The 27,362-nt window shown below is 51.3% G+C and overlaps 1 protein-coding gene and 1 long non-coding RNA gene across 9 annotated transcripts in view; both read right to left on the minus strand.

Moving 5' to 3' along the window:
• Positions 1-20,678: 20,678 nt before the first annotated feature.
• The window catches only part of cct3 (chaperonin containing TCP1, subunit 3 (gamma)), a 31,872-nt gene continuing 25,188 nt past the window's right edge, over positions 20,679-27,362 (minus strand). The window contains 6 exon segments of the mRNA XM_072490568.1: positions 20,679-21,040; positions 22,282-22,413; positions 26,317-26,378; positions 26,381-26,561; positions 27,027-27,139; positions 27,142-27,206. Coding sequence (XP_072346669.1) covers positions 20,942-21,040; positions 22,282-22,413; positions 26,317-26,378; positions 26,381-26,561; positions 27,027-27,139; positions 27,142-27,206 — 652 coding nt within the window. The 3' untranslated portion in view covers positions 20,679-20,941.
• On the minus strand, positions 22,420-26,310 carry LOC140402929 (uncharacterized). Of its 8 annotated transcripts, none has more exons than XR_011938195.1 (4): positions 26,028-26,310; positions 25,682-25,975; positions 25,230-25,400; positions 22,420-25,005 (listed from the first exon to the last, which is right to left on the minus strand). It is a non-coding gene; the product is annotated as an uncharacterized lncRNA (long non-coding RNA). The 8 variants fall into 8 exon arrangements; XR_011938199.1 differs by having other exon boundaries at positions 22,420-24,604; positions 24,658-25,005; positions 25,682-26,310; XR_011938197.1 differs by having other exon boundaries at positions 22,420-24,323; positions 24,487-25,005; positions 25,682-26,310.

The following is a 27,362-nucleotide window of genomic DNA, read 5'->3' on the forward strand; positions in this document are numbered from 1 at the left end:
CACACACTCTCTCTCACACACACACTCCTCTCTCTCTCACACACACTCACACACACAGACCCTCTCTCACACACTACACACTCTCTCACACACTCTCTCTCACACACTCTCTCTCACACACTCTCTCTCACACACACTCTCTCACACACTCTCTCTCACACACACTCTCCACACTCACACTCTCTCACACACTCTCTCTCACACACACTCTCTCACACACACTCTCTCTCACACACACTCTCTCACACACACACTCTCACACCACACTCTCTCTCACACACACTCTCTCACACTCTCTCTCACACACTCTCTCTCACACACTCTCTCTCTCACACACTCTCACACACTCTCTCTCACACACTCTCACACACACTCTCTCTCACACACTCTCTCTCACACACTCTCTCTCACACACTCTCTCTCACACTCTCTCTCACACACTCTCTCTCACACACTCTCTCTCACACACTCTCCACTCTCTCACACTACTCTCACACACTCTCTCTCACACACTCTCTCTCACACACCTCTCTCACACACTCCTCTCTCACACACACTCACTCACACACACACACTCTCTCTCACACACTCTCTCACACACACTCTCTCACACACACTCTCTCACACACACTCACAGACACACTCTCACACACTATCACACCACACACTCTACACACTCACACACCACACACAGACACACTCACACACTCACACACACCACACTACACACACTCACACTCAACACACTCACACACACACACACACTCACACTCACACACTCACACACACCACTCACACACAGACACTCACACACACTCACACTCACACACACACTCACACATTCTCTCTCACACACACTCTCTCTCACACACACACCACTCACACACACACACTCACACACACACACTCACACTCACACACACTCACACTCACACTCAGACAAACACTCTCACACACTCACTCACACCCACTCACACACAGACACTCACAACACACTCACACTCACACTCACACACACACTGACACACACACTCACACTCACACACCCACACTCACACACACACTCACTCACACCCACTCACACTCTCACACGCTCACATCACACCCAATCACACACACACACACACTCTCACACTTACACACACACACACACACTCACACTCACACACTCACACTCACGCACACAAACTCACACTCACACAGGATCTAGACCAGGGAATTCTCATCTCCAGATAAGACGAGAACCACTCCGGGCGGAATCTGCGGTTGTGAACATTCGGATCAGGAGCGGGTGTGAGGCCACTCCGCCCCATCGAGCCCTGCTATCCCATTCAATATGATCGTGGGTGATCCGGACGTAACCTTGACCCCCACATTCCCTCTGACCCCCCCCCAGATAACCTTTCACCCCCCCCCCCGTCGGTAATCCAGAACCTCTCCAGCTCGGCCTCAGAAACCTTCACCGATCCCGCTCGCACCGCCCCGCCAGGAAGAGAGTCCCTGTCAAGATGTCCTACTTGGAGGCGTCTCGAGTTGGACAGAGAAACCTCATTCCTGACGCCGCTCCGTTAGCGTCTTAGAGAGACGCTCGCCACAGCCCCAGAGTCTCACCCACCCCCCGAGAGACGAGGGCCGGGATTCTCCGAGCCCGCCCTGGGAAAATTGCCCCCTCGCCGCTCCGAAACCGGAGAACCGGCGCCAATCGCTGCTGAACGCGGCCCCCCGCAGTCGAATTCCCGCCGAGGTCCACCGCCCCGCTCCCCCCTCCGAGGGCCGCTGAATCCCTGGGCCAGGGGGCCCGTTGCCGCCGGCATCCGCCACTGCGGTGTCTCCCCCGGGCCCCGAGCAGACGGTGGAGAATGGCCGCGCTCGGACACTGACGAGTGAGGCAGGTTTTTTTGGGGGGGCGAGGGGGCTGGGGGTGGGGTTTCGGGAAGCGGGGGTGCATTTGTATCGGCTATGGCCTGGCAATGCTCTGGCTTCGAATCCGACCGTCCAATCTGATTTGATTTAGAAGGCCTACATTTGTCGATTATCGTTAAACGCACCCCCGACAATCTGGTTCGCTAACAGGGGGTGGGGGGGGGGAATCTGCCGTCCTTACCCCGGTCTGGCCCACAACGGAATCATCGTACAATCCCTAAAGCGCGGCAGGCGGCCATTCAGCCCATCGAGCCTGCACACCTGTCTGAAAGAGCACCCCGCCCTATCCCAATAGCCCCTAACCTAACCCGCACATCTTTGGACACGAAGCGGCGATTGGAGCACAGGCGGCAGCGCAGTGGTTAGCGCTGTTGCTTCACAGCTCCGGGGTCCCGGTTCGATTCCCGGCTTGGGTCACTGTCTGTGCGGAGTCTGCACGTCCTCCCCGTGTGTGCGTGGGTTTCCTCCGGGCGCTCCGGGTTTCCTCCCACAAGTCCCGAAAGACGTGCTTGTTAGGTGAATTGGCCATTCCGAATTCTCCCTCCCAGGCGCCGGAATGTGGCGACGAGGGGGATTTTCACAGTAACTTCATCGCAGCGTTAATGTTAACTTGTGACAATAAAGATTATTATTATGATTCGCCTGCACGTCTTTGGACTGTGGGAGGAAACCGGAGCACCCGGAGGAAACCCGCGCACACACGGGGAGGACGTGCACAGGGAGTTACCCGAGGCCAGGATTGAACCTGGGACCCTTGGTGGTTTCTGGGTGGGTGCGAGCGCCTGAGGTTGTGGGAGTCGGAGAGGGCGAAGGTGGCGATCGGGAGGAGGCAGCCAGGGTAGGCGGCGTGGGGCCCGATGAGTTCCCGGTCGAATTTTAGACAAGATTTAAGGATAGGCTGGGGCGCCGCAGGTGAATGTTTGAGGACACCATGGACCAGGGCTGTCTTACCACAACCGTTGGGACAGGCCTCCATCCCGTCGTTGCTGAAGAAGGACGAGGGGGACCGGTGGAGTGTGGGTCGCGCGGGCGGCAAGATATTGGCAAAGGTGTTGGCATTAAGATTGGAGGGGGCGGTGGGGAAGAATCAGACAAGAGGGTTCGTAAAAGGGAAGGCCGTTGTCCTCGAGCGTGAGGCGGCTGATGGGCAGAGAGGAGGGAGTGGGGGTGGTGGTGGCGTTAGATGCGGGGAAGGCATTCCATCGGGCGGGGGGGGGAGTCATTGGATGGCGGTGTTGGAGACTTGGGATTGGACGAAGGTTTGAGTGCGCGCGAATGGTGTGACGTCGGGGTACTGAGCGTGGCACCGGGGAACGAGGCATGCGTCCCCCTCTCTTCTGTTTGCATTGGCTATAGAGCCCTTGGCCATTAGGTATTCGGGGGGGGGGGGGTTGCAGGTGGCCAGGATTGGGCAGGTCCTCGGACGTTCAATCTCGCGTTGCCAGTTTGTGGATTAAAAATACTTTTGCCAGAAATCGAAAGGATTTTAAAAAAAAATGATTCAGTGCCGATGTCGAAGGCCCAGGTGGTCCCCTCTGGGCCTTGGCAGAACAGAGAATCTCACAACGGCAAGGGACGAGTCGGTCCGCCCGTGATTCACGCATCAGTTCCCCCACAACCCCCCCCCCCCCCCCCCCCCCCCCCCCCCCCACATTGACGTGCAAACGAATCCTTCCTCAGCGCAGACCCAACACTTCTGATTCCACTTCCATCATCCAGGCACCAGTTCTGCGTCTTAACCCTCTGCTAATCATGTCCCTTTCTCCAGCCCCCGGTTGCCGCGGAGGCCGGTGGCTTCGGTGGAAGGAATAAAAAGGGGCAGCGAATATTTTTTTTTTTAGGCCAGATGGGGAAACTTGCCGGGGCCGATCGTGGAAGGTGCGCGCAGGCGCGGGAAGAGGCCGTGCGCCGGCCAATAAATTCACCCCCCCCCCCCGCCACCCCCACTCAGCGCTACGACACCCTGGGCTCGCACACAATCAATTCCAGCCCCACAGGCCCCCCCCCCGAGTCCCAACACAAATGTGAATTAACCAACCATTCTGATTTTAAAAAAACACGACGTCTTTGGCCCTGGGCTCCCCAACAATTACAGCCACTAGTGTAGCCACCTAAAATGGCCGATTTCCGATTAATTTGGCCAAACCCCGATGTAAAATGGCGAACGGAAGAGGCTCATGGGAAAAGCAGCCAACAGGACTCAGAACGGACAGCTGCAGGCAGAAGGGTGTATTCGGCTCTGGGGAAGTCGGCCCAGATCGATACTCAAGACCATTAGCAGCACATCAACCCAGACATCTGCAGTTTAATCGGCTATCCCCGGGAACAATTGCAACATATTAGCAATTGAATACCGGGCCAGACCTCTCGGCGCCAGCAGTGGCCGAAACAAAGACAGGTGAACGACCACCCCCCGATCGAGAATCGCCCCATCATTGGAGCATATCGAACCCAGTGATTGGGACCAAGTCCAATCACTTGGGACTCACGATCAAGGGCCGCCCCGAGAGGCGGGAAGCCCCTGGGAACTATAAAGATAGGGGCCAAGTTCAGATCGACCCTTCTTCTCCTACTCCCAACCTTCGAGACCCTTCGACGAAAGAACAAGTAAGTCTTACTCCAGCGATCGCTACCAGAGAGGTGTTCCAGACTATCGACCCGTACCAGCCTTTGTGAATCCCGCAGGCCAGACCCAATTCGATAAGCCATTCGTTTCCCTGACCTGGTGGGCCATCACCAAAGTTAAGTATTGGCCTTTAGTGGTAGGTAGTAGTCTAGAAGTAGAATTATTGTATAAGTATTAATTGCTGTATATAATAAATGATCGTTGATTAACTCTTACTAAGCGGTGTGTTGCATTATTAATCATTACTTGAGCTTGAACCACGTGGCCGTATCATAAAGATACCTGGCGACTCGTGAGCAAAGGTGACAGAATTAGAGCCAATAAAACTAAGGCTAATAAGAGCAACACTAGGTTTGTAAGTTTAAATACAATTACTGTTTATTTTTAATTTTTATTTATATATTTTTAAAAATAAATTTAGAGTACCCAATTCATTTTTTTTTCTAATTAAGGGGCAATTTAGCGCGGCCAATCCACCTAGCCTGCATATCTTTGGGTTGTGGGGGCGAAACCCACGCAGACACGGGGAGAATGTGCAAACTCCACACGGGACAGTGACCCAGAGCCGGGATCGAACCTGGGACCTCGGCGCCGTGAGGCAGCAGTGCTAACCCACTGCGCCACCCGTGCTGCCCCTACTGTTTATATATATCAAGAACTGTAATGGAATATGCGGCGAACACAACTGGTAGGCGATCACCTAATCTCTAATTCCCCACTTCACCTGTCCCGCCCTCCACTCACACGTACACACAGACGACAGACAAACACCGAGGGTGGGAAAGGGTAAAAATAATAAGGATGAAGGTCAAAGGATAAGAGTCTTTGCTTTCGATGGTGGTTCTTTCGCTCACTTCCTCACAACATGCCTGCTGGTTAAAGTCTCTGGTTCACAGCTGTTAATTATCGTAGAATTTACAGTGCAGAAGGAGGCCATTCGGCCCATCGAGTCTGCACCGGCTCCCGGAAAGAGCACCCTACCCAAGGTCAACACCCTATCCCCACAACCCAGCAACCCCACCCAACACTAAGGGCAATTTTGGACACTAAGGGCAATTTAGCACGGCCAATCCACCTAACCTGCACATTCTTTGGACTGTGGGAGGAAACCGGAGCACCCGGAGGAAACCCACGCAGACACGGGGAGGACGTGCAGACTCCGCACAGGCAGTGACCCAGCGGGGAATCGAACCTGGGACCCTGGAGCTGTGAAGCAATTGTGCTAACCACAATGCTACCGTGCTGCTATGGTGGCTTCCCTTGCAGAGTCATTCAGTCAGGGTCCCCGTAGGTTAGAAAATGCCGTGCTCACAGGCCGCGCTCACGAGAGAGACGCTCTATTTGCCCTCAAACCGGGCCTCCAGGTGGAGGCTCACACCCAGGCCTCTACCTTTCCCGTGAGACACTCCGTTTGACATCGAACCTCGCTTGCAGCTCGTGGTTTGGCTCAGGCCCCCCCCCCCCCCCCCCCCGCCGTCTCGGGAGACGGACATGCCGGGGAGAGAGTGACAGAGCCAACCCTCGCAGCGGCCTCCGGGAGAGAATTAGATCGATCCCCTCGCCCAGGCGGCCCGGACTGGAACCTCGGAACGATGAAAGATCTCCCACTGGAATCAGATCACCTGTTGCCGGGCAGAGGTCAGCCTTTTGAGCCAATTCACGAGCCACCAGCCCAATCAATGAAATCGAGTGCCCGCCAGTGATGTGCCGAAAGCACACTGCGTTTTAACCTGCATACGGTGGACAAATGACTCCAAATCTGTTTCATGGAATAATTCACTATTTAATTACCATTACACAATCGTTAACGTGAATCAACCGTGCACGCATACAACGCAAGTTAAACTACAAAGCTAGTTCGCACCAGACCTTAACTTAACTTCAAGCGACTGACAAGTGCCGGACAGATGGGGGGGCCTTGATCTGTGACCCGCAGTCTTGCAGATCGCGATGGTCTTCCTCGTTCTCGACCCTGGTCTCCCTCCTGCTGGTGCCGTGAATGGTCTTCCTCTTCGGCCGGTGGAGGGTCACCGTTGCTGGTTGCTGCTGTCCAGAGAGAGCGAGATCGCGGGGTTGCTCAGCCGTCTTTTGTCCCTGGGGATTTCGCCCGCCTTTGGGCGTTCCCAATCGATCGATCACCCTGATCGATTGAAGTCCAAGCAACGCCCGCCACCTTGATGGCGGGGCGAGTCATTACTGGCCATGTCCGTTAGTGTCCGAGGTACACAGGCCTTACCAGATAAGGAAAACAGGCGCCGGCAAGTGTTGCTCTTTTTAGCCTTAGTCTATTGGCTCTGATTACGTCACCTTTGCTCACGAGTCGCCAGGTATCTTTATGATACCGCCACGTGGTTCAAGTTCAGGTTATGATTAATAACACAGCACACCGCTTAGTAAGGATTAAAACAACGGTCATTTATTATATACAAGCAATATTAATACCCTAATACTACTATCTATATAACAAACCTATCACTACTGGCCAATACTTAACTTAGGAAGAGCACACCAGGTCAGGGAAACGAATGGCTTGTCCAATCAGATCTGGCCCGCGGGATTCAAAAGGCTGCTACAGGTCGGTGGCTAGGTGTCTCTACCGGATAGCGATCGCTGGATTCAAACTTACTGCTGCCGGTGGCTGGTCTTGCGAAGGTCTCGAGCAGGCGAAGATGAGAGAGAGGGAGATCTGAACTTGGACCCCCACTTTTATAGGGCCCAGGGGCTTCCCGCCTCCCGGGGCGGCCCTTGACCCTGAGTCCCAAGTGATTGGATTCTGTCCCCAGTCTCTGGGGTCGATGTGTCCAACGGTGAGGCGATTCCCCGATCGGGGGGTGGTCGCTCACCTGTCTTTGTTTCGGCCACTGCAGGCGCCGACAGGTCTGGCCCGGCATTCAATTGCTAATATGTTGCAATTGTTCCCGGGGATAGCCGATTTAACTGTGGATGTCTGGATAGATGGGCTGCAAACAGTCCTGAATGCATCTGCAAATACCTGGGTTGATGGACTGTTGATAGCCCTGAGTATCGATTTGGGCTAACTTCCCCAGAGTCGAATATGCAATACTGTCTGCAGCTGCCTGCTTGTGTCTTCTTGGCTGCTTTTCCCAGCAGTCTTTCGGGTTAGCCGTTTTAAACTGGGTTTTGGACAGATTAATCGGAAAGCAGCCATTTTACGTGGCTACACAAGTCTGATATTTTAGAAACGATTTGCGGTTAAGCCCACTGTCCCGGGATAGCCTCTCGATGGCCCTTTTTAATCTGTGGTCGTTTGCAGAGCCTGGGCTGCGGCTTTTGTTTATTCGGAGCTGCAGCCTGCTTGTCCTTGAACTGGGCCACTTTTCCCAGCATCCCTCGCCGGGCGCCATTTTAGGTGGCCGCACCAGTCAGCCTACCTACACAGCCCGGGCCCCAGGCAGGCCGCTTACCTCAAAGACACAGGTCTATTCATCATCCATGGGTCAAAAATGTAACGCCAATTTTCTTCGTTGTTTATTTATTTATTTATTTTTATTTTGGCGGGGGGGGGGGGATTGTAATTGTTGAAGTTAACCGAAGGTTTAAGACATGGCGGGAGATCTCAGACCCGTGTCATGCTCCTCGTGTGCGATGTGGGAGCTCAGGGGCACGTCCACTGTCCCTGGCTCCTTCACGTGCAAGAGGTGTGTCCAGTTGCAGCTCCTGTTAGACCGCTTGACGGCTCTGGAGCTGCGGATGGACTCACTTTGGGGCGTCCGCGATGCTGAGGACGTCGTGGATAGCACGTTTGGCGAGTTGGTCACACCGCAGGTGAAAGGTACCGAGGGAGATAGTAAATGGGTGACCAAAAGACAGAGCAAGAGTAGGAAGGCGGTGCAGGTGTCCTCTGCGGTCATCTCCCTGCAAAACAGATATACCGCTTTGGATACTGTTGAGGGAGATGACTCACCAGGGGAAGGCAGCAGCAGCCAGGTTCATGGCACCGTGGCTGGCTCTGCTGTGCAGCTGGGCAGGAAGAAGAATGGCAGGGCTATCGTGATAGGGGACTCAATTGTAAGGGGAATAGACAGGCAGTTCTGCGGACGCAATCGAGACTCCAGGATGGTATGTTGCCTCCCTGGTGCAAGGGTCAAGGATGTCTCGGAGCGGCTGCAGGACATTCTGGGGGGGGGGGTGGGGGGGGGGAGGGTGAACAGCCAGCTGTCGTGGTGCACATAGGCACCAAGGATATAGGTACAAAACGGGACGAGGTCCTACAAGCTGAATTTAGGGAGTTAGGAGTTAAACTAAAAAGTAGGACCTCAAAGGTAGTAATCTCAGGATTGCTACCAGTGCCACGAGCTAGTCAGAGTGGGAATGTCAGGATAGAGAGGATGAATGCGTGGCTCGAGAGATGGTGCAAGAGGGAGGAATTCAAATTCCCGGGACATTGGAACCGGTTCTGGGGGAGGTGGGACCAGTACAAACCGGACGGTCTGCACCTGGGCAGGACTGAAACCAATGTCCTAGGGGGGGGGGGGGGGGGTTTGCTAGAGCTGTTGGGGAGAGTTTAAACTAATGTGGCAGTGGGATGGGAACCGATGCAGGAAGTTGGAAGGTAGTAAAACAGGGACAGAAACAAAAGGCAGTAAGGGGGAAAGTGTAAGGCAGAGAAGCCATAGTCAAAAATCAAAAAGGGCGACAGTACAAGGTACAGTGACTGAGGAGAGCTCAGTGAATAGGACCAGGAATACTAAAAGAAATAAAACGGGAAGTAAAAACATTAATGGTAAGCGACGCGGCAGGTTGTTACAGGAAGATATGGGCTCAATGACAAGGAAAATTAGGAGAAAGGTTAAGAGGAAATATAACTTAGGAGAGGTTACTGATCGAGGTGTTAAGGTTCAGAACAGAGGTAAAAAAGCCAACATAAGTGTACTTTACCTGAATGCTCGTAGTATTCGGAATATGGTAAATGAGTTGATGGCGCAAATCATCGTGAATGACTATGATTTAGTGGCCATTACTGAAACATGGTTAAAGGATGGTCACGACAGGGAGTTAAATATCCAAGGGTATCAAACTATTCGGAAGGACAGAGTGGATGGTAAGGGAGGTGGTGTAGCTCTGTTATTTAAGGATGACATCCGGGCAACAGGAAGGGATGACATCGGTGCTATGGAGGATAAGGTTGAATCCATTTGGGTGGAAGTCAGGAATAGTAAGGCGAAAAAGTCACTGATAGGAGTAGTCTATAGGCCACCAAATAGTAACATTATGGTGGGGCAGGCAATAAAAAAAGAAATAACTGATGCATGTAGAAATGGTACAGCAGTTATCATGGGGGATTTTAATCTACATGTCGATTGGTTTATACAGGTCGGTCAAGGCAGCCTTGAGGAGGAGTTTATAGAATGTATCCGTGATAGTTTCCTAGAACAGTATGTAATGGAACCTACGAGGGAACAAGTGGTCCTAGATCTGGTCCTGTATAATGAGACAGGATTGATTCAGGATCTCATAGTTAGGGATCCTCTTGGAAGGAGCGATCACAATATGGTGGAATTTAAAATACAGATGGAGGGTGAGAAGGTAAAATCAAGCACTAGTGTTTTGTGCTTAAACAAAGGAGATTACAATGGGATGAGAGAAGAACTAGCTAAGGTAGACTGAGAGCATGGACTTTATGGTGAAACAGTTGAGGAACAGTGGAGAACCTTCCAAGTGATTTTTCACAGTGCTCAACAAAGAACAAAGAACAAAGAAATGTACAGCACAGGAACAGGCCCTTCGGCCCTCCAAGCCCGTGCCGACCATACTGCCCGACTAAGCTACAATCTTCTACACTTCCTGGGTCCGTATCCTTCTATTCCCATCCTATTCATATATTTGTCAAGATGCCCCTTAAATGTCCCTATCATCCCTGCCTCCACTACCTCCTCCGGTAGTGAGTTCCAGGCACCCACTACCCTCTGCGTAAAAAACTTGCCTCGTACATCTACTCTAAACTTTGCCCCTCTCACCTTAAACCTATGCCCCCTAGTAATTGACCCCTCTACCCTGGGGAAAAGCCTCTGACTATCCACTCTGTCTATGCCCCTCATAATTTTGTATACCTCTATCAGGTCGCCCCTCAACCTCCTTCGTTCCAGTGAGAACAAACCGAGTTTATTCAATCGCTCCTCATAGCTTATGCCCTCCATACCAGGCAACATTCTGGTAAATCTCTTCTGCACCCTCTCTAAAGCCTCCACATCCTTCTGGTAGTGTGGCGACCAGAATTGAACACTATACTCCAAGTGTGGCCTAACTAAGGTTCTATACAGCTGCAACATGACTTGCCAATTCTTATACTCAATGCCCCGGCCAAAGAAGGCAAGCATGCCGTATGCCTTCTTGACTACCTTCTCCACCTGTGTAGCCCCTTTCAGTGATCTGTGGACCTGTACTCCTAGATCTCTTTGACTTTCAATACTCTTGAGGGTTCTACCATTCACTGTATATTCCCTACCTGCATTAGCCCTTCCAAAATGCATTACCTCACATTTGTCCAGGTTAAACTCCATCTGCCATCTCTCCGCCCAAATCTCCAGACAATCTAAATCCTGCTGTATCCTCAGACAGTCCTCATCGCTATCCGCAATTCCACCAACCTTTGTGTCGTCTGCAAACTTACTAATCAGACCAGTTACATTTTCCTCCAAATCATTTATATATACTACAAAGAGCAAAGGTCCCAGCACTGATCCCTGTGGAACACCACTGGTCACAGCCCTCCAATTAGAAAAGCATCCCTCCATTGCTACCCTCTGCCTTCTATGGCCTAGCCAGTTCTGTATCCACCTTGCCAGTTCACCCCTGATCCCGTGTGACTTCACCTTTTGTACTAGTCTACCATGAGGGACCTTGTCAAAGGCCTTACTGAAGTCCATATAGACAACATCTACTGCCCTACCTGCATCAATCATCTTAGTGACCTCCTCGAAAAACTCTATCAAGTTAGTGAGACATGACCTCCCCTTCACAAAACCGTGCTGCCTCTCACTAATACGTCCATTTGCTTCCAAATGGGAGTAGATCCTGTCTCGAAGAATTCTCTCCAGTAATTTCCCTACCACTGAAGTAAGGCTCACCGGCCTGTAGTTCCCGGGATTATCCCTGCCACCCTTCTTAAACAGAGGAACAACATTGGCTATTCTCCAGTCCTCCGGGACACCCCCTGAAGACAGCGAGGATCCAAAGATCCTCAGCAAAGGTTTATACCAACAAAAAGGAAGGACGGTAAAAAGAGGGAAAATCGACCGTGGATATCTAAGGAAATAAGGGAGAGTATCAAATTGAAGGAAAAAACATACAAAGTAGCAAAGATCAGTGGGAGACTAGAGGACTGGGAAATCTTTAGGGGGCAACAGAAAGCTAATAAAAAAGCTATAAAGAAGAGTAAGATAGATTATGAGAGTAAACTTGCTCAGAATATAAAAACAGATAGTAAAAGTTTCTACAAATACATAAAACAAAAAAGAGTGGTTAAGGAAAATATTGGTCCTTTAGAGGATGAGAAGGGAGATTTAATAATGGGAGATGAGGAAATGGCTGAGGAACTGAACAGGTTTTTTGGGTCGGTCTTCACAGTGGAAGACACAAAATACATGCCAGTGACTGATGGAAATGAGACTATGACAGGTGAGGACCTTGAGAGGATTGTTATCACCAAGGAGGTAGTGATGGGCAAGCTAATGGGGCTAAAGGTAGACAAGTCTCCTGGCCCTGATGGAATGCATCCCAGAGTGCTAAAAGAGATGGCTAGGGAAATTGCAAATGCACTAGTGATAATTTACCAAAATTCACTAGACTCTGGGGTGGTCCCGGCGGATTGGAAATTAGCAAACGTGACACCATTGTTTAAAAAAGGAGGTAGGCAGGAAGCGGGTAATTATAGGCCAGTGAGCTTAACTTCGGTAGTAGGGAAGATGCTGGAATCTATCATCAAGGAAGAAATAGCGAGGCATCTGGATGGAAATTGTCCCATTGGGCAGACGCAGCATGGGTTCATAAAGGGCAGGTCGTGCCTAACTAATTTAGTGGAAATTTTTGAGGACATTAACAGTGCGGTAGATAACGGGGAGCCAATGGATGTGGTATATCTGGATTTTCAGAAAGCCTTTGACAAGGTGCCATACAAAAGGTTGCTGCATAAGATAAAGATGCATGGCATTAAGGGGAAAGTAGTAGCATGGATAGAGGATTGGTTAATTAATAGAAAGCAAAGAGTGGGGATTAATGGGTGTTTCTCTGATTGGCAATCAGTAGCTAGTGGTGTCCCTCAGGGATCAGTGTTGGGCCCACAACTGTTCACAATTTACATAGATGATTTGGAGTTGGGGACCAAGGGCAATGTGTCCAAGTTTGCAGACGACACTAAGATAAGTGGTGAAGCAAAAAGTGCAGAGGATACTGGAAGTCTGCAGAGGGATTTGGATAGGCTAAGTGAATGGGCTAGGGTCTGGCAGATGGAATACAATGTTGACAAATGTGAGGTTATCCATTTTGGTAGGAATAACAGCAAAAGGGATTAGTATTTAAATGATAAAATATTAAAACATGCTGCTGTGCAGAGAGACCTGGGTGTGCTAGTACATGTGTCGCAAAAAGTTGGTTTACAGGTGATTAAGAAGGCGAATGGAATTTTGTCCTTCATTGCTAGAGGGGTGGAGTTTAAGACTAGGGAGGTTATGCTGCAATTGTATAAGGTGTTAGTGAGGCCACGCCCGGAGTATTGTGTTCAGTTTTGGTCTCCTTCCTTGAGAAAGGACGTACTGGCACTGGAGGGTGTGCAGAGGAGATTCACTAGCTTAATCCCAGAGCTGAAGGGGTTGGATATTACGAGGAGTGGTTGAGTAGACTGGGACTGTACTCAAAACAAAGAACAAAGAAATGTACAGCACAGGAACAGGCCCTTCGGCCTTCCAAGCCCGTGCCGACCATACTGCCCGACTAAACTACAATCTTCTACACTTCCTGGGTCCGTATCCTTCTATTCCCATCCTATTCATATATTTGTCAAGATGCCCCTTAAATGTCCCTATCGTCCCTGCCTCCACTACCTCCTCCGGTAGTGAGTTCCAGGCACCCACTACCCTCTGCGTAAAAAACTTGCCTCGTACATCTACTCTAAACTTTGCCCCTCTCACCTTAAACCTATGCCCCCTAGTAATTGACCCCTCTACCCTGGGGAAAAGCCTCTGACTATCCACTCTGTCTATGCCCCTCATAATTTTGTATACCTCTATCAGGTCGCCCCTCAACCTCCTTCGTTCCAGTGAGAACAAACCGAGTTTATTCAATCGCTCCTCATAGCTTATGCCCTCCATACCAGGCAACATTCTGGTAAATCTCTTCTGCACCCTCTCTAAAGCCTCCACATCCTTCTGGTAGTGTGGCGACCAGAATTGAACACTATACTCCAAGTGTGGCCTAACTAAGGTTCTATACAGCTGCAACATGACTTGCCAATTCTTATACTCAATGCCCCGGCCAATGAAGGCAAGCATGCCGTATGCCTTCTTGACTACCTTCTCCACCTGTGTAGCCCCTTTCAGTGATCTGTGGACCTGTACTCCTAGATCTCTTTGACTTTCAATACTCTTGAGGGTTCTACCATTCACTGTATATTCCCTACCTGCATTAGCCCTTCCAAAATGCATTACCTCACATTTGTCCAGGTTAAACTCCATCTGCCATCTCTCCGCCCAAGTCTCCAGACAATCTAAATCCTGCTGTATCCTCAGACAGTCCTCATCGCTATCCGCAATTCCACCAACCTTTGTGTCGTCTGCAAACTTACTAATCAGACCAGTTACATTTTCCTCCAAATCATTTATATATACTACAAAGAGCAAAGGTCCCAGCACTGATCCCTGTGGAACACCACTGGTCACAGCCCTCCAATTAGAAAAGCATCCCTCCATTGCTACCCTCTGCCTTCTATGGCCTAGCCAGTTCTGTATCCACCTTGCCAGTTCACCCCTGATCCCGTGTGACTTCACCTTTTGTACTAGTCTACCATGAGGGACCTTGTCAAAGGCCTTACTGAAGTCCATATAGACAACATCTACTGCCCTACCTGCATCAATCATCTTAGTGACCTCCTCGAAAAACTCGATCAAGTTAGTGAGACACGACCTCCCCTTCACAAAACCGTGCTGCCTCTCACTAATACGTCCATTTGCTTCCAAATGGGAGTAGATCCTGTCTCGAAGAATTCTCTCCAGTAATTTCCCTACCACTGAAGTAAGGCTCACCGGCCTGTAGTTCCCGGGATTATCCCTGCCACCCTTCTTAAACAGAGGAACAACATTGGCTATTCTCCAGTCCTCCGGGACATCCCCTGAAGACAGCGAGGATCCAAAGATTTCTGTCAAGGCCTCAGCAATTTCCTCTCCAGCCTCCTTCAGTATTCTGGGGTAGATCCCATCCGGCCCTGGGGACTTATCTACCTTAATATTTTTTAAGACACCCAACACCTCGTCTTTTTGGATCACAATGTGACCCAGGCTATCTACACCCCCTTCTCCAGACTCAACATCTACCAATTCCTTCTCTTTGGTGAATACTGATGCAAAGTATTCATTTAGTACCTCGCCCATTTCCTCTGGCTCCACACATAGATTCCCTTGCCTATCCTTCAGTGGGCCAACCCTTTCCCTGGCTACCCTCTTGCTTTTTATGTAAGTGTAAAAAGCCTTGGGATTTTCCTTAACCCTATTTGCCAATGACTTTTCATGACCCCTTCTAGCCCTCCTGACTCCCTGCTTAAGTTCCTTCCTACTTTCCTTATATGCCACACAGGCTTCGTCTGTTCCCAGCCTTTTAGCCCTGACAAATGCCTCCTTTTTCTTTTTGACGAGGCCTACAATATCATTCGTCATCCAAGGTTCCCGAAAATTGCCGTATTTGTCTTTCTTCCTCACAGGAACATGCCTGTCCTGTATTCCTATCAACTGACACTTGAAAGCCTCCCACATGTCAGATGTTGATTTGCCCTCAAACATCCGCCCCCAATCTATGCTCTTCAGTTCCCGCCTAATATTGTTATAATTAGCCTTCCCCCAATTTAGCACATTCATCCTCGGACCACTCTTATCCTTGTCCACCAGTACTTTAAAACTTACTGAATTGTGGTCACTGTTACCGAAATGCTCCCCTACTGAAACATCTACCACCTACTCGTTGGAATTTAGAAGGATGAGGGGGGATCTTATAGAAACATATAAGATTATGAAGGGAATAGATAGGATAGATGCGGGCATGTTGTTTCCACTGGCGGGTGAAAGCAGAACTAGGGGGCATAGCCTCAAAATAAGGGGAAGTAGATTTAGGACTGAGTTTAGGAGGAACTTCTTCACCCAAAGGGTTGGGAATCTATGGGAATTCCTTGCCCAGTGAAGCAGTAGAGGCTCCTTCATTAAATGTTTTTAAGATAAAGATAGATAGTTTTTTGAAGAATAAAGGGATTAAGGGTTATGGTGTTCGGGCCGGCAAGTGGAGCTGAGTCCACAAAAGATCAGCCATGATCTCATTGAATGGCGGAGTAGGCCCGAGGGGCCAGATGGCCGACTCCTGCTCCTAGTTCTTATGTTCTTGTTTTGACTTCACAGTGACTGTCGAATTTCTCCACAACGGTCTTGAATTTGGTCTTGTCCTGGCCGTCAGTAAAATTAAGCAAGTTGAAAATCTGGATGGCTTGGTCTCCCGCAGGTGATAGGAGCAGCGCGATTTTTCTGGCATCGGACGCATCCTCGAGGCCCGAGGCCTCAACGTAGAGAAGGAACCTCTGCTTGAAGACCCGCCAGTTGGCGCCGAGATTGCCGGAGATCCGTAGCTGTGGAGGGGCCTGGATCTTCTCCACACTGCTGGAAGGCACTTACTGGTCGTCACGGAATCACTCGAGGTTAAACCACTTGGAGAAAGTAGACTACTGGTACCATGTTGTGTTATTCACCTTGGGGTAACATGGACTGCAACTGGATGCAGTTGTACTTGAAAGTAGACTCCACACTGTGATGTTGGTTCAATACTCTTTATTGAATTTGTTAAGCAGTGCACAGTTCGCTGTGGGTTTGACACTCTACTAATCTAAGCGTTGATGCACTATCAATTACCACAAAGACGAGACTGGGCGGAGCCAGCAGGCAGGGATTTACCCATGTACCTCTATTATATGGGCCTTTCCGTAATACATGTAATACTACTTAGTGGTGACTACCACAAGCATGCTTGTTGTAACTAACTAGACCAGACTAGCTCTGAGCCATGTGTAGAAGGTGCTAACTGATATATACACCCTGACTGTCACTACAGTTGTCACCAATGGAAAGAGGCGGAGTGATGGTGCCTCGTGTGTTTTACAGTGGGAGACCACCCTCTAGTGTTCTTCCTTGTGATTGGTTGCGTTCTGTCCTGTGTTGATTGGCTGTACTGGGTGACTGTCACTGCCTGTCTGTATCTCATTATGTGCATGAGTGCACATCGTGACAGCCACACCTGGAGTATTGTGGGCAGTTTTGGTCTCCTCATCTGAGGAAGGATGTTCTTGCTCTGGAGGGAGTGCAGCGAGGGTTTACCAGGCTGATTCCTGAGATGGCGGGACTGACGTACGAGGAGAGATTGAGTCGGTGAGGATTATATTCGTTGGGACTGCGGCGCTGAGGACCCGGGTTCGAATCCCGGCTCTGGGTCACTGACTGTGTGGGGTTTGCACATTCTCCCCGTGTCTGCGTAGGTTTCACCCCCACAATCAAATAATGTGCAGATTAGGTGGATTGGCCGCGCTAAATTGCGCGGTTTTGGGGGGGGTGTCCAGAACCAGGGGTCACAGTCTGAGGATACGGGGTGGACCATTTAGGACAGAGATGGGGAGACATTTCTTCACCCAGTGGAATTCGTCACCACGGGAAGTAGTTGAGGCCAAAACATTGCCTGTTTTTGAGCAGCAGTTCGATATAGCACTTGGGGCGAAGGAAATCAAAGGATATGGGGGGAAAGCGGGATTAGGCTATTGAGTTGGATGATCAGAACGAATGGGGGAGCATGCAATGGGCCGAATGGCCTCCTCCTGCTCCTGTTTTGATGTAACGGAGTTTTTTTGCCTCTTTAACACTTTCAGAGTCCCAGGCTCTCACAATGCTCTCGGGGGGGGCGGGGGGGGGGGGGGGAAACTCTTTCCTTATCCCCCCCGCAAATCTTTCTATCAATCACTTTAAATATATTCCCCCACCTCCACCCCTCAAAATCACTGCCCTCTCCCCTAAAATAGAGGCCCTACCCAAGAGGCCTTGTGGTCGCAGTGGGCAACGCCCCCACCTCTAAGTCAGCTCTGGGTTCATAGAATCTATCGAGTGCATTTGGCCCATCAAATCTGTACCAACCCTCTGAAAGAACATCCTACTTAGACCCGCTGCCCCCCACCCCCCCCTTTATCCCCGTAACCTGCGCATCGTTAGCGTTGGGTCCCACCCTCCCAAGGAAGGTGCATCCATAACGCGGCCAAAACAGGTCAGGTATTGGCCTGTAAATCCTTCCAAACGCCCCAACGGTTGGTGGCAAGGGTGGGAGACTCCTGGTCAGCCACACTTGATGTGGAGTGGCTCCCCTCCCTCCCTCTCCCACTTTTGAGCTCGAAACCTCTGGCGGTCTGTTCCGGGAATGACTAGCTCTGGGTATAATCCGAGTTTCGTAAACCCGCCTGATCCCTTTGTCATCTTGGCAACTATAATCCGTTCTCTTTTCCACGGTCTTGGCATGCACTTCCCAGTGCAAACATGGGCTGAGATTTATATCATTGCTGAAATAAATGCGATCGAAGATTTCCACCACGTTAGACACTTCGATCAGTGGGCCGATGAAGTTTAATTCAGATAAATGTGGGGCGGCAAGGTGGCACAGTGGGTTAGCCCTGCAGCCTCACGGCGCCAATGTCCCAGGTTCGATCCCAGTTCTGGGTCACTGTCTGTATGGAGTTTGCACATTCTCCCCATGGGTGCGTGGGTTTCACCCCCACAACCCAAAGATGTGCAGGCTATGTGGATTGGCCACGCTAAATTGCCCCTTTAATTGAGGGGGAAAAATAGGTACTCTAAATTTTTTAGCAAAACCAAAATTTAATTTGTGAGTTTAGAAAGATAGAATGATTTACAATATGTAATATATTCCATTCAAGGTAAATATGAGGGGCATGTGAATTAACAGATGAACGGTGAATGGACGGTGCAAAGCAGATGACGATTCCATGGATTGGCCACAAACCCACCCAGATGTCAGTCAACACCAAGTCAAACAAACCTGTTGATAATCCGCCTCACGAGGGACTCCCCGCTTCACCACTCCAAAATATCACCCCCTCGGATGGCTTTAATGGTCCACAACACAGGGTTGCAATCTCGCCTTCCGAGATTCCTTCTCCCTGGATTCTGCACTTCATCCCGTACTTACTGGATGATTTGAGCTCCTCGACCCAACACTATCTGTCTTCAATCGCGATCTTCACTCACTTCACTTCACTCTCACTTCACTCATGTTGCAGCTGTATAGAACCTTAGTTAGGCCACACTTGGAGTATAGTGTTCAATTCTGGTTGCCACACTACCAGAAGGATGTGGAGGCTTTAGAGAGGGTGCAGAAGAGATTTACCAGAATGTTGCCTGGTATGGAGGGCATAAGCTATGAGGAGCGGTTGAATAAACTCGGTTTGTTCTCACTGGAACGAAGGAGGTTGAGGGGCGACCTGATAGAGGTATACAAAATTATGAGGGGCATAGACAGAGTGGATAGTCAGAGGCTTTTTCCCAGGGTGGAAGAGTCAATTTCTAAGGGGCATAGGTTTAAGGTGAGAGGGGCAAGGTTTAGAGTAGATGTACGAGGCAAGTTTTTTTACACAGAGGGTAGTGGGTACCTGGAACTCGCTACCGGAGGAGGTAGTGGATGCAGGGACGATAGGGACATTTAAGGGGCATCTTGACAAATATATGAATAGGATGGGAATAGGATACGGACCCAGGAAGTGTAGAAGATTGTAGTTTAGTCGGGCAGTATGGTCGGCACGGGCTTGGAGGGCCGAAGGGCCTGTTCCTGTGCTGTACATTTCTTTGTTCCTCGGAGCCCATTTGGATAACTGAGACCCTCTTCTCCTCAGATAACATTCGCACCCTGATCAAATAAATCTTCCACAGCAATCTTCCTCTACCAATCAGAATCCACTTGCCAACCGATTAGCAGTCTCTTCAATTGAAGGATAAATTGCTGTTCCTTCAGTTTGGTATCCAAGAGAATCTGCCCTGGAATTTTCAAGATGAAAATTTTTTGATTTAAAAAATATACTTTTATTGAAATTGGGGCAGCTGATGATGAGCAAGTCATGATGGAGGTGGACACAGGAGCTTCACCGTCCGGAATTAGTGAAGAGATCTGCAAGTCGAAGCGGGACTCCAACCGAGCACCAACCCTTACTCCAGCAGATTAATCTTCGGTCGTACACCAGAGTCTATCCCGTTGCTCGGGGCGTTGGAAGTCCATATTGCGTATAATGGTCAAGAAGCAAGGGCACACCTCACTGTGGTCAAGGGGGCCCAGTGTGCTAGGGCGGGGCTGGCTCAGCAAAATTCCATTGAAGTGAGGGGAGATCAAGCACATTCAAGGATGAATTGGTACATTGCGTGGTACTAGGGTGAAGTTTATCTTCCTGGGGTGGGGTGGGGGGACACTCCGCTTTTTCAAGCCCAGGACAGGGCCCTGTGCCATTAGAAGGGAAATACAGTTGGAACGCCCACAAAGGCTTGAAATCGTTGAGCCTATTCAGTTTTCTCATTGGGCAGTTCCAATTGTTCCAGTCCTTAAAAACGATGGTTCGATGACTGCGTGTGTCTCACCCCCACAACCTAAAGATGTGCAGGTTAGGTGGACTGGCCAGGCTAAATTGCCCCTTAATTGGAATAAAAAAAGAATTGGGTACTCTAAATTTTTTTTAAAAATGACGGTTCGGCACATGTGGTGACTGCAAGCTCCCCATTAGCCAGATTTCCAAGTTAGATGCATATTCAACGAAGCCTGCACTCGACCAACACGCTGATTCATGAGAAGGCCTTTGAGGGAAGGTGTGCCAGAGAGACAGACAGAGAGGCAACATCAGAGTAATCTTTATTGAATGCTGACACCTCAAAGTTGCTCTTGGCGCTAAAGTCAGCCATGGAAACATCCCAACAAGTAAGCAGAATTTTATCTGCCGCACCCTCCCTCCCCCACAAGTTGACCTTTGCTGCCTTTCCCCTTCTTTAAACAATAAATATTTTGGGAGTGTGGGGACTGGGTCCTGCAGAGTGGTAACAGCGTTCATGGTAGTTTGTATATCACGGTCCTACACGGTGCGGTGCTGTATTCCATCCATTAGTTGTACGAAGCATCACCATCACCCCCGTGACTGTCGTCCTTCTTGCTCTTGTGACCGGACACAATGTCGTCGATGCGCAACAGCAAGATAGCAGTCTGCAGAGAAACAGAACGTAAACACGAGTGATCCACACACCCACACCCCCTCCCTATCTCTGCAACCTCCTCCAGCCCCTACACCCACTCCCTATCTCTGTAACCTCCTCCAGCCCCTACACCCACTCCCTATCTCTGTAACCTCCTCCAGCCCCAACACCCCCTCCCTATCTCTGCAACCTCCTCCAGCCCCTACACCCACTCCCTATCTCTGTAACCTCCTCCAGCCCCTACACCCCCTCCCTATCTCTGTAACCTCCTCCAGCCCCTACACCCCCTCCCTATCTCTGTAACCTCCTCCGGCCCCTACACCCCCTCCCTATCTCTGTAACCTCCTCCAGCCCCTCCATGAAGTTTTCCCTCCTCCCATTCTCTTGCCAAGACAATCTTTAAAGCCAAACATGACCAAAATTTGCTCAACTACCCCTAATATGTGTCAATAGCTGGAAGGAGAGAGGGAGGGTGAGGCACAGAGAAAGGAGAGAGAGGGAGGGTGAGGCACAGAGAAAGGAGAGAGAGGGAGTGTGAGGCACAGAGAAAGGAGAGAGAGAGAGAGAGGGGGAGTGTGAGGCACAGAGAAAGGAGAGGGGGAATGGGAGGGAGAGAAAGAGTTGCAAGCACTGCTGCCTCACAGCGCCAGAGACCTGGGTTCGACCCATATGCCACAAACAAGTACTGTTTGCAAAATCAGTTCTTCCAGAACTATACAATTACATCGAGTGAGCAAAACTAATCCCAAACTTCTGCAAGACAGCAAATAATGTTGCTGTCTGACTCATGTGCATTTAACACATGTAAACTGCCAAAGATGCTTCACAAGCAAGACAAAATCTGAGCCGGAACCTCACAAGGAAATATGAGGGACAAACCACCAAAAGCTCAATCAAGGTGGTCAGTTTTCAGGTGTCTACGAGGGAAGGCGGAGAGGTTTAGAAAGGGCCCCCCCCCCCCACAGTTTGGGCACCCAGGCAGCTGGAGGCACAGCTGCGAACGGTGCAGCAACGGGAACAAATCATGTTTTCAGCTTCAGTGACTTATATCTTTGAATAATTGCTATAAAACTGCACCTGCCCATTGCCCCCCCTCCCCCACTGCACCTGCTCACAACCCCCCCCCCTCCCCCACTGCACCTCCCAACTGCCCCCCCTCCCCCTGCTCACAACCCCCCCCCTCCCCCCACTGCACCTGCTCACAACACCCCCCCCCCCCCCCCCCCCCCTCTGTTCTTGGATGAACCTCACCTCAACCGCTGTTTTGAAAGTCTGGGATTTGACAGTCAAAGGCTCCCAGATGCCGAGCTCCTTCATGTCTGCCAAGGCTCCCGTCTCTCCATTGACTCCCCAGGTCTGGCAGCCCTCCTGTGTGTGCTTCGCCTGGTGAATGAGAACAGTTAACGTTTGGGACAAACGGGGGCAACAGCCTTCGAGCAAAAGAGGAAGCTGCACAGTACAGAAATTCCTTCAGATTCAACCGAGATTGGGCTCTGGGGAAGGGAAGGAAGGAAATAGCTTCTAATGAGAAACATGATTTTCAATCCTGCTAGGCGGCCTGCCTGATGTCATGACAACAATGGAAAATTGGAATGGAGACATTGGTGTGTGTGTGAGAGCAGTCTGTCTCAGCAGGAGACAGTGACCTGGGTGAGGATGGAGAGTGTGAGAGCAGTCTGTCTCAGCAGGAGACAGTGACCTGGGACAGGGTGAGGATGGAGAGTGTGTGAGCAGTCTGTCTCAGCGGGAGACAGTGACCTGGGACAGGGTGAGGATGGAGAGTGTGTGAGCAGTCTGTCTCAGCAGGAGACAGTGACCTGGGACAGGGTGAGGATGGAGAGTGTGAGAGCAGTCTGTCTCAGCAAGAGACAGTGACCTGGGTGAGGATGGAGAGTGTGAGAGCAGTCTGTCTCAGCAGGAGACAGTGACCTGGGACAGGGTGAGGATGGAGTGTGTGTGAGCAGTCTGCCTCAGCAGGAGACAGTGACCTGGGTGAGGATGGAGAGTGTGTGAGCAGTCTGCCTCAGCAGGAGACAGTAACCTGGGACAGGGTGAGGATGGAGTGTGTGTGAGCAGCCTGTCTCAGCAGGAGACATTGACCTGGGTGAGGATGGAGAGTGTGTGAGCAGTCTGTCTCAGCAGGAGACAGTGACCTGGGACAGGGTGAGGATGGAGAGTGTGTGAGCAGTCTGCCTCAGCAGGAGACAGTGACCTGGGTGAGGATGGAGAGTATGTGAGCAGTCTGTCTCAGCAGGAGACAGTGACCTGGGACAGGGTGAGGATGGAGAGTGTGTGAGCAGTCTGTCTCAGCAGGAGACAGTGACCTGGGACAGGGTGAGGATGGAGTGTGTGAGCAGTCTGTCTCAGCAGGAGACAGTGACCTGGGACAGGGTGAGGATGGAGAGTGTGTGAGCAGTCTGTCTCAGCAGGAGACAGTGACCTGGGAGAGGATGGAGAGTATGAGAGCAGTCTGTCTCAGCAGGAGACAGTGACCTGGGACAGGGTGAGGATGGAGAGTGTGTGAGCAGTCTGCCTCAGCAGGAGACAGTGACCTGGGAGAGGATGGAGAGTATGAGAGCAGTCTGTCTCAGCAGGAGACAGTGACCTGGGACAGGGTGAGGATGGAGAGTGTGTGAGCAGTCTGCCTCAGCAGGAGACAGTGACCTGGGACAGGGTGAGGATGGAGAGTGTGTGAGCAGTCTGTCTCAGCAGGAGACAGTGACCTGGGTGAGGATGGAGAGTATGTGAGCAGTCTGTCTCAGCAGGAGACAGTGACCTGGGTGAGGATGGAGTGTGTGTGAGCAGTCTGTCTCAGCAGGAGACAGTGACCTGGGATAGGGTGAGGATGGAGTGTGTGAGCAGTCTGTCTCAGCAGGAGAGAGTGACCTGGGACAGGGTGAGGATGGAGAGTGTGAGAGCAGTCTGTCTCAGCAGGAGACAGTGACCTGGGACAGGGTGAGGATGGAGAGTGTGTGAGCAGTCTGTCTCAGCAGGAGACAGTGACCTGGGTGAGGATGGAGAGTGTGAGAGCAGTCTGTCTCAGCAGGAGACAGTGACCTGGGACAGGGTGAGGATGGAGAGTGTGAGAGCAGTCTGCCTCAGCAGGAGACAGTGACCTGGGACAGGGTGAGGATGGAGTGTGTGTGAGCAGTCTGTCTCAGCAGGAGACAGTGACCTGGGACAGGGTGAGGATGGAGTGTGTGAGAGCAGTCTGTCTCAGCAGGAGACAGTGACCTGGGACAGGGTGAGGATGGAGAGTGTGTGAGCAGTCTGTCTCAGCAGGAGACAGTGACCTGGGTGAGGATGGAGAGTATGTGAGCAGTCTGTCTCAGCAGGAGACAGTGACCTGGGTGAGGATGGAGTGTGTGTGAGCAGTCTGTCTCAGCAGGAGACAGTGACCTGGGATAGGGTGAGGATGGAGTGTGTGAGCAGTCTGTCTCAGCAGGAGAGAGTGACCTGGGACAGGGTGAGGATGGAGAGTGTGAGAGCAGTCTGTCTCAGCAGGAGACAGTGACCTGGGACAGGGTGAGGATGGAGAGTGTGTGAGCAGTCTGTCTCAGCAGGAGACAGTGACCTGGGTGAGGATGGAGAGTGTGAGAGCAGTCTGTCTCAGCAGGAGACAGTGACCTGGGACAGGGTGAGGATGGAGAGTGTGAGAGCAGTCTGCCTCAGCAGGAGACAGTGACCTGGGACAGGGTGAGGATGGAGTGTGTGTGAGCAGTCTGTCTCAGCAGGAGACAGTGACCTGGGACAGGGTGAGGATGGAGTGTGTGAGAGCAGTCTGTCTCAGCAGGAGACAGTGACCTGGGACAGGGTGAGGATGGAGAGTGTGTGAGCAGTCTGTCTCAGCAGGAGACAGTGACCTGGGTGAGGATGGAGAGTGTGTGAGCAGTCTGTCTCAGCAGGAGACAGTGACCTGGGACAGGGTGAGGATGGAGAGTGTGTGAGCAGTCTGTCTCAGCAGGAGACAGTGACCTGGGTGAGGATGGAGAGTGTGAGAGCAGTCTGTCTCAGCAGGAGACAGTGACCTGGGACAGGGTGAGGATGGAGTGTGTGTGAGCAGTCTGTCTCAGCAGGAGACAGTAACCTGGGACAGGGTGAGGATGGAGAGTGTGTGAGCAGTCTGTCTCAGCAGGAGAGTGTGACCTGGGTGAGGATGGAGAGTGTGTGAGCAGTCTGTCTCAGCAGCAGACAGTGACCTGGGACAGGGTGAGGATGGAGAGTGTGAGAGCAGTCTGTCTCAGCAGGAGACAGTGACCTGGGACAGGGTGAGGATGGAGAGTGTGTGAGCAGTCTGTCTCAGCAGGAGACAGTGACCTGGGTGAGGATGGAGAGTGTGTGAGCAGTCTGTCTCAGCAGGAGACAGTGACCTGGGACAGGGTGAGGGTGGAGACTGTGTGAGCAGTCTGTCTCAGCAGGAGACAGTGACCTGGGACAGGATGAGGATGGAGAGTGTGAGAGCAGTCTGTCTCAGCAGGAGACAGTGACCTGGGTGAGGATGGAGTGTGTGAGCAGTCTGTCTCAGCAGGAGACAGTGACCTGGGACAGGATGAGGATGGAGAGTGTGAGAGCAGTCTGTCTCAGCAGGAGACAGTGACCTGGGTGAGGATGGAGAGTGTGAGAGCAGTCTGCCTCAGCAGGAGACAGTGACCTGGGACAGGGTGAGGATGGAGAGTGTGTGAGCAGTCTGCCTCAGCAGGAGACAGTGACCTGGGACAGGGTGAGGATGGAGAGTGTGTGAGCAGTCTGTCTCAGCAGGAGACCGTGACCTGGGACAGGGTGAGGATGGAGAGTGTGAGAGCAGTCTGTCTCAGCAGAGACAGTGACCTGGGACAGGGTGAGGATGGAGAGTGTGAGAGCAGTCTGTCTCAGCAGGAGACAGTAACCTGGGACAGGGTGAGGATGGAGAGTGTGTGAGCAGTCTGTCTCAGCAGGAGACAGTGACCTGGAGAGGATGGAGTGTGTGTGAGCAGTCTGTCTCAGCAGGAGACAGTGACCTGGGACAGGGTGAGGATGGAGTGTGTGAGCAGTCTGCCTGAGCAGGAGACAGTGACCTGGGAGAGGGGGAGGTTGCAGAATTCCACCTGGAAGAGTGACTGGAAATCATCGCGGATTTATGCATGGGGACTAAATGCCCAAACACCAGTTATGGGCAGCAGAAACAGACATGTGTAATCGAACCTGGCATACATGGGCCATCGGGGAAATGAGGTGATGATGATGGGTGAATTGATGGGACCTGGATGCTAGCCCAGTCACCCTCTGTGGGATGTGTGCATGCCTTACCCGAAGGGAGGTGAGCAAGCGGATGGTGCTGGCTCCACAATTCTGGATTAACGTTCGGGGATGACCTCCAGGGCGTTTGCCATCGCACGGTATGGCCACTGCTCCACTCCAGTCATGGTTTTGGATTTCTCCGTCAGAGCGTGCGCGATGGCCATTTCCACCGCCCCGCCTCCAGGCACCAGGTACGGCTCGAGCAGGATGTTGCGAGTCACTTGCATGGCATCCTGCAGGTTACGCTCCACCTCCTGAAACACAGAATCAAACACTGAAATCACAAACAGACCCAAACTGAACAACACATCGGACTTCCAGCCTGACAAAACCTGAATCATAACCGTCCCCATCTCTGTAACCAACCCCCAGCCCCTTGCACCCCCCCCCTGTATCTACTCATTCCTCCAATTCCAGGCTCTTCCGCATCCACCAGTTCCTCCAGCCCACCATCACCGACTTGATCAGCGCAGGACGATTAGCACTCTGAGCTCGAGCTAGTGTGGTCGGGACTGCTTCAATCGCTAACTCCAGTTGTGACCCACATTTCTGAAACGGTGTACAAATGATTCTTCCACCCAGGCTGAAATTTGATATTAATCTTCCACCGACACCCCTTCTCCCCAGCTCTGAAAACAGTCCGTTTCGATTTCATTCGTTCCAATTTTAAACCCCTCGCAAATAGTCCACAAATGTAGAATACCTCCGCCCTCACTTACCGCCAGTATCTCTTTGCTGGCTCCCCTCAGGAGGATGGTGCAAGCTTTCGGCTCTTTGCACTCGGTGATGAAAGCAAAATACTCATCGCCAATCTTCTTGACGTCAAACAGGCAGCACCGGTGCCAATATCCTCCTCGTGCAGCTCGTCGGTGCGGCTGACAATCCGAGCACCACATGCCCTGTGTAGACAAACAGCATGGGTAGGCCGGAAGATGTTTTGACGGATTCCAGAGAAACGCCTTTAAACCAGAGAGAGTGGGGGAGCAAGTGGAACTTGCTCGCACAGAGAGTGGGGTAGAGGTGAATAACTGATGTGTTTAATGGGGAAGCTGGAT

This window comes from Scyliorhinus torazame, chromosome 26, assembly GCF_047496885.1.
Source record: "Scyliorhinus torazame isolate Kashiwa2021f chromosome 26, sScyTor2.1, whole genome shotgun sequence".
Classification (NCBI taxonomy): Eukaryota; Metazoa; Chordata; class Chondrichthyes; order Carcharhiniformes; family Scyliorhinidae; genus Scyliorhinus; species Scyliorhinus torazame.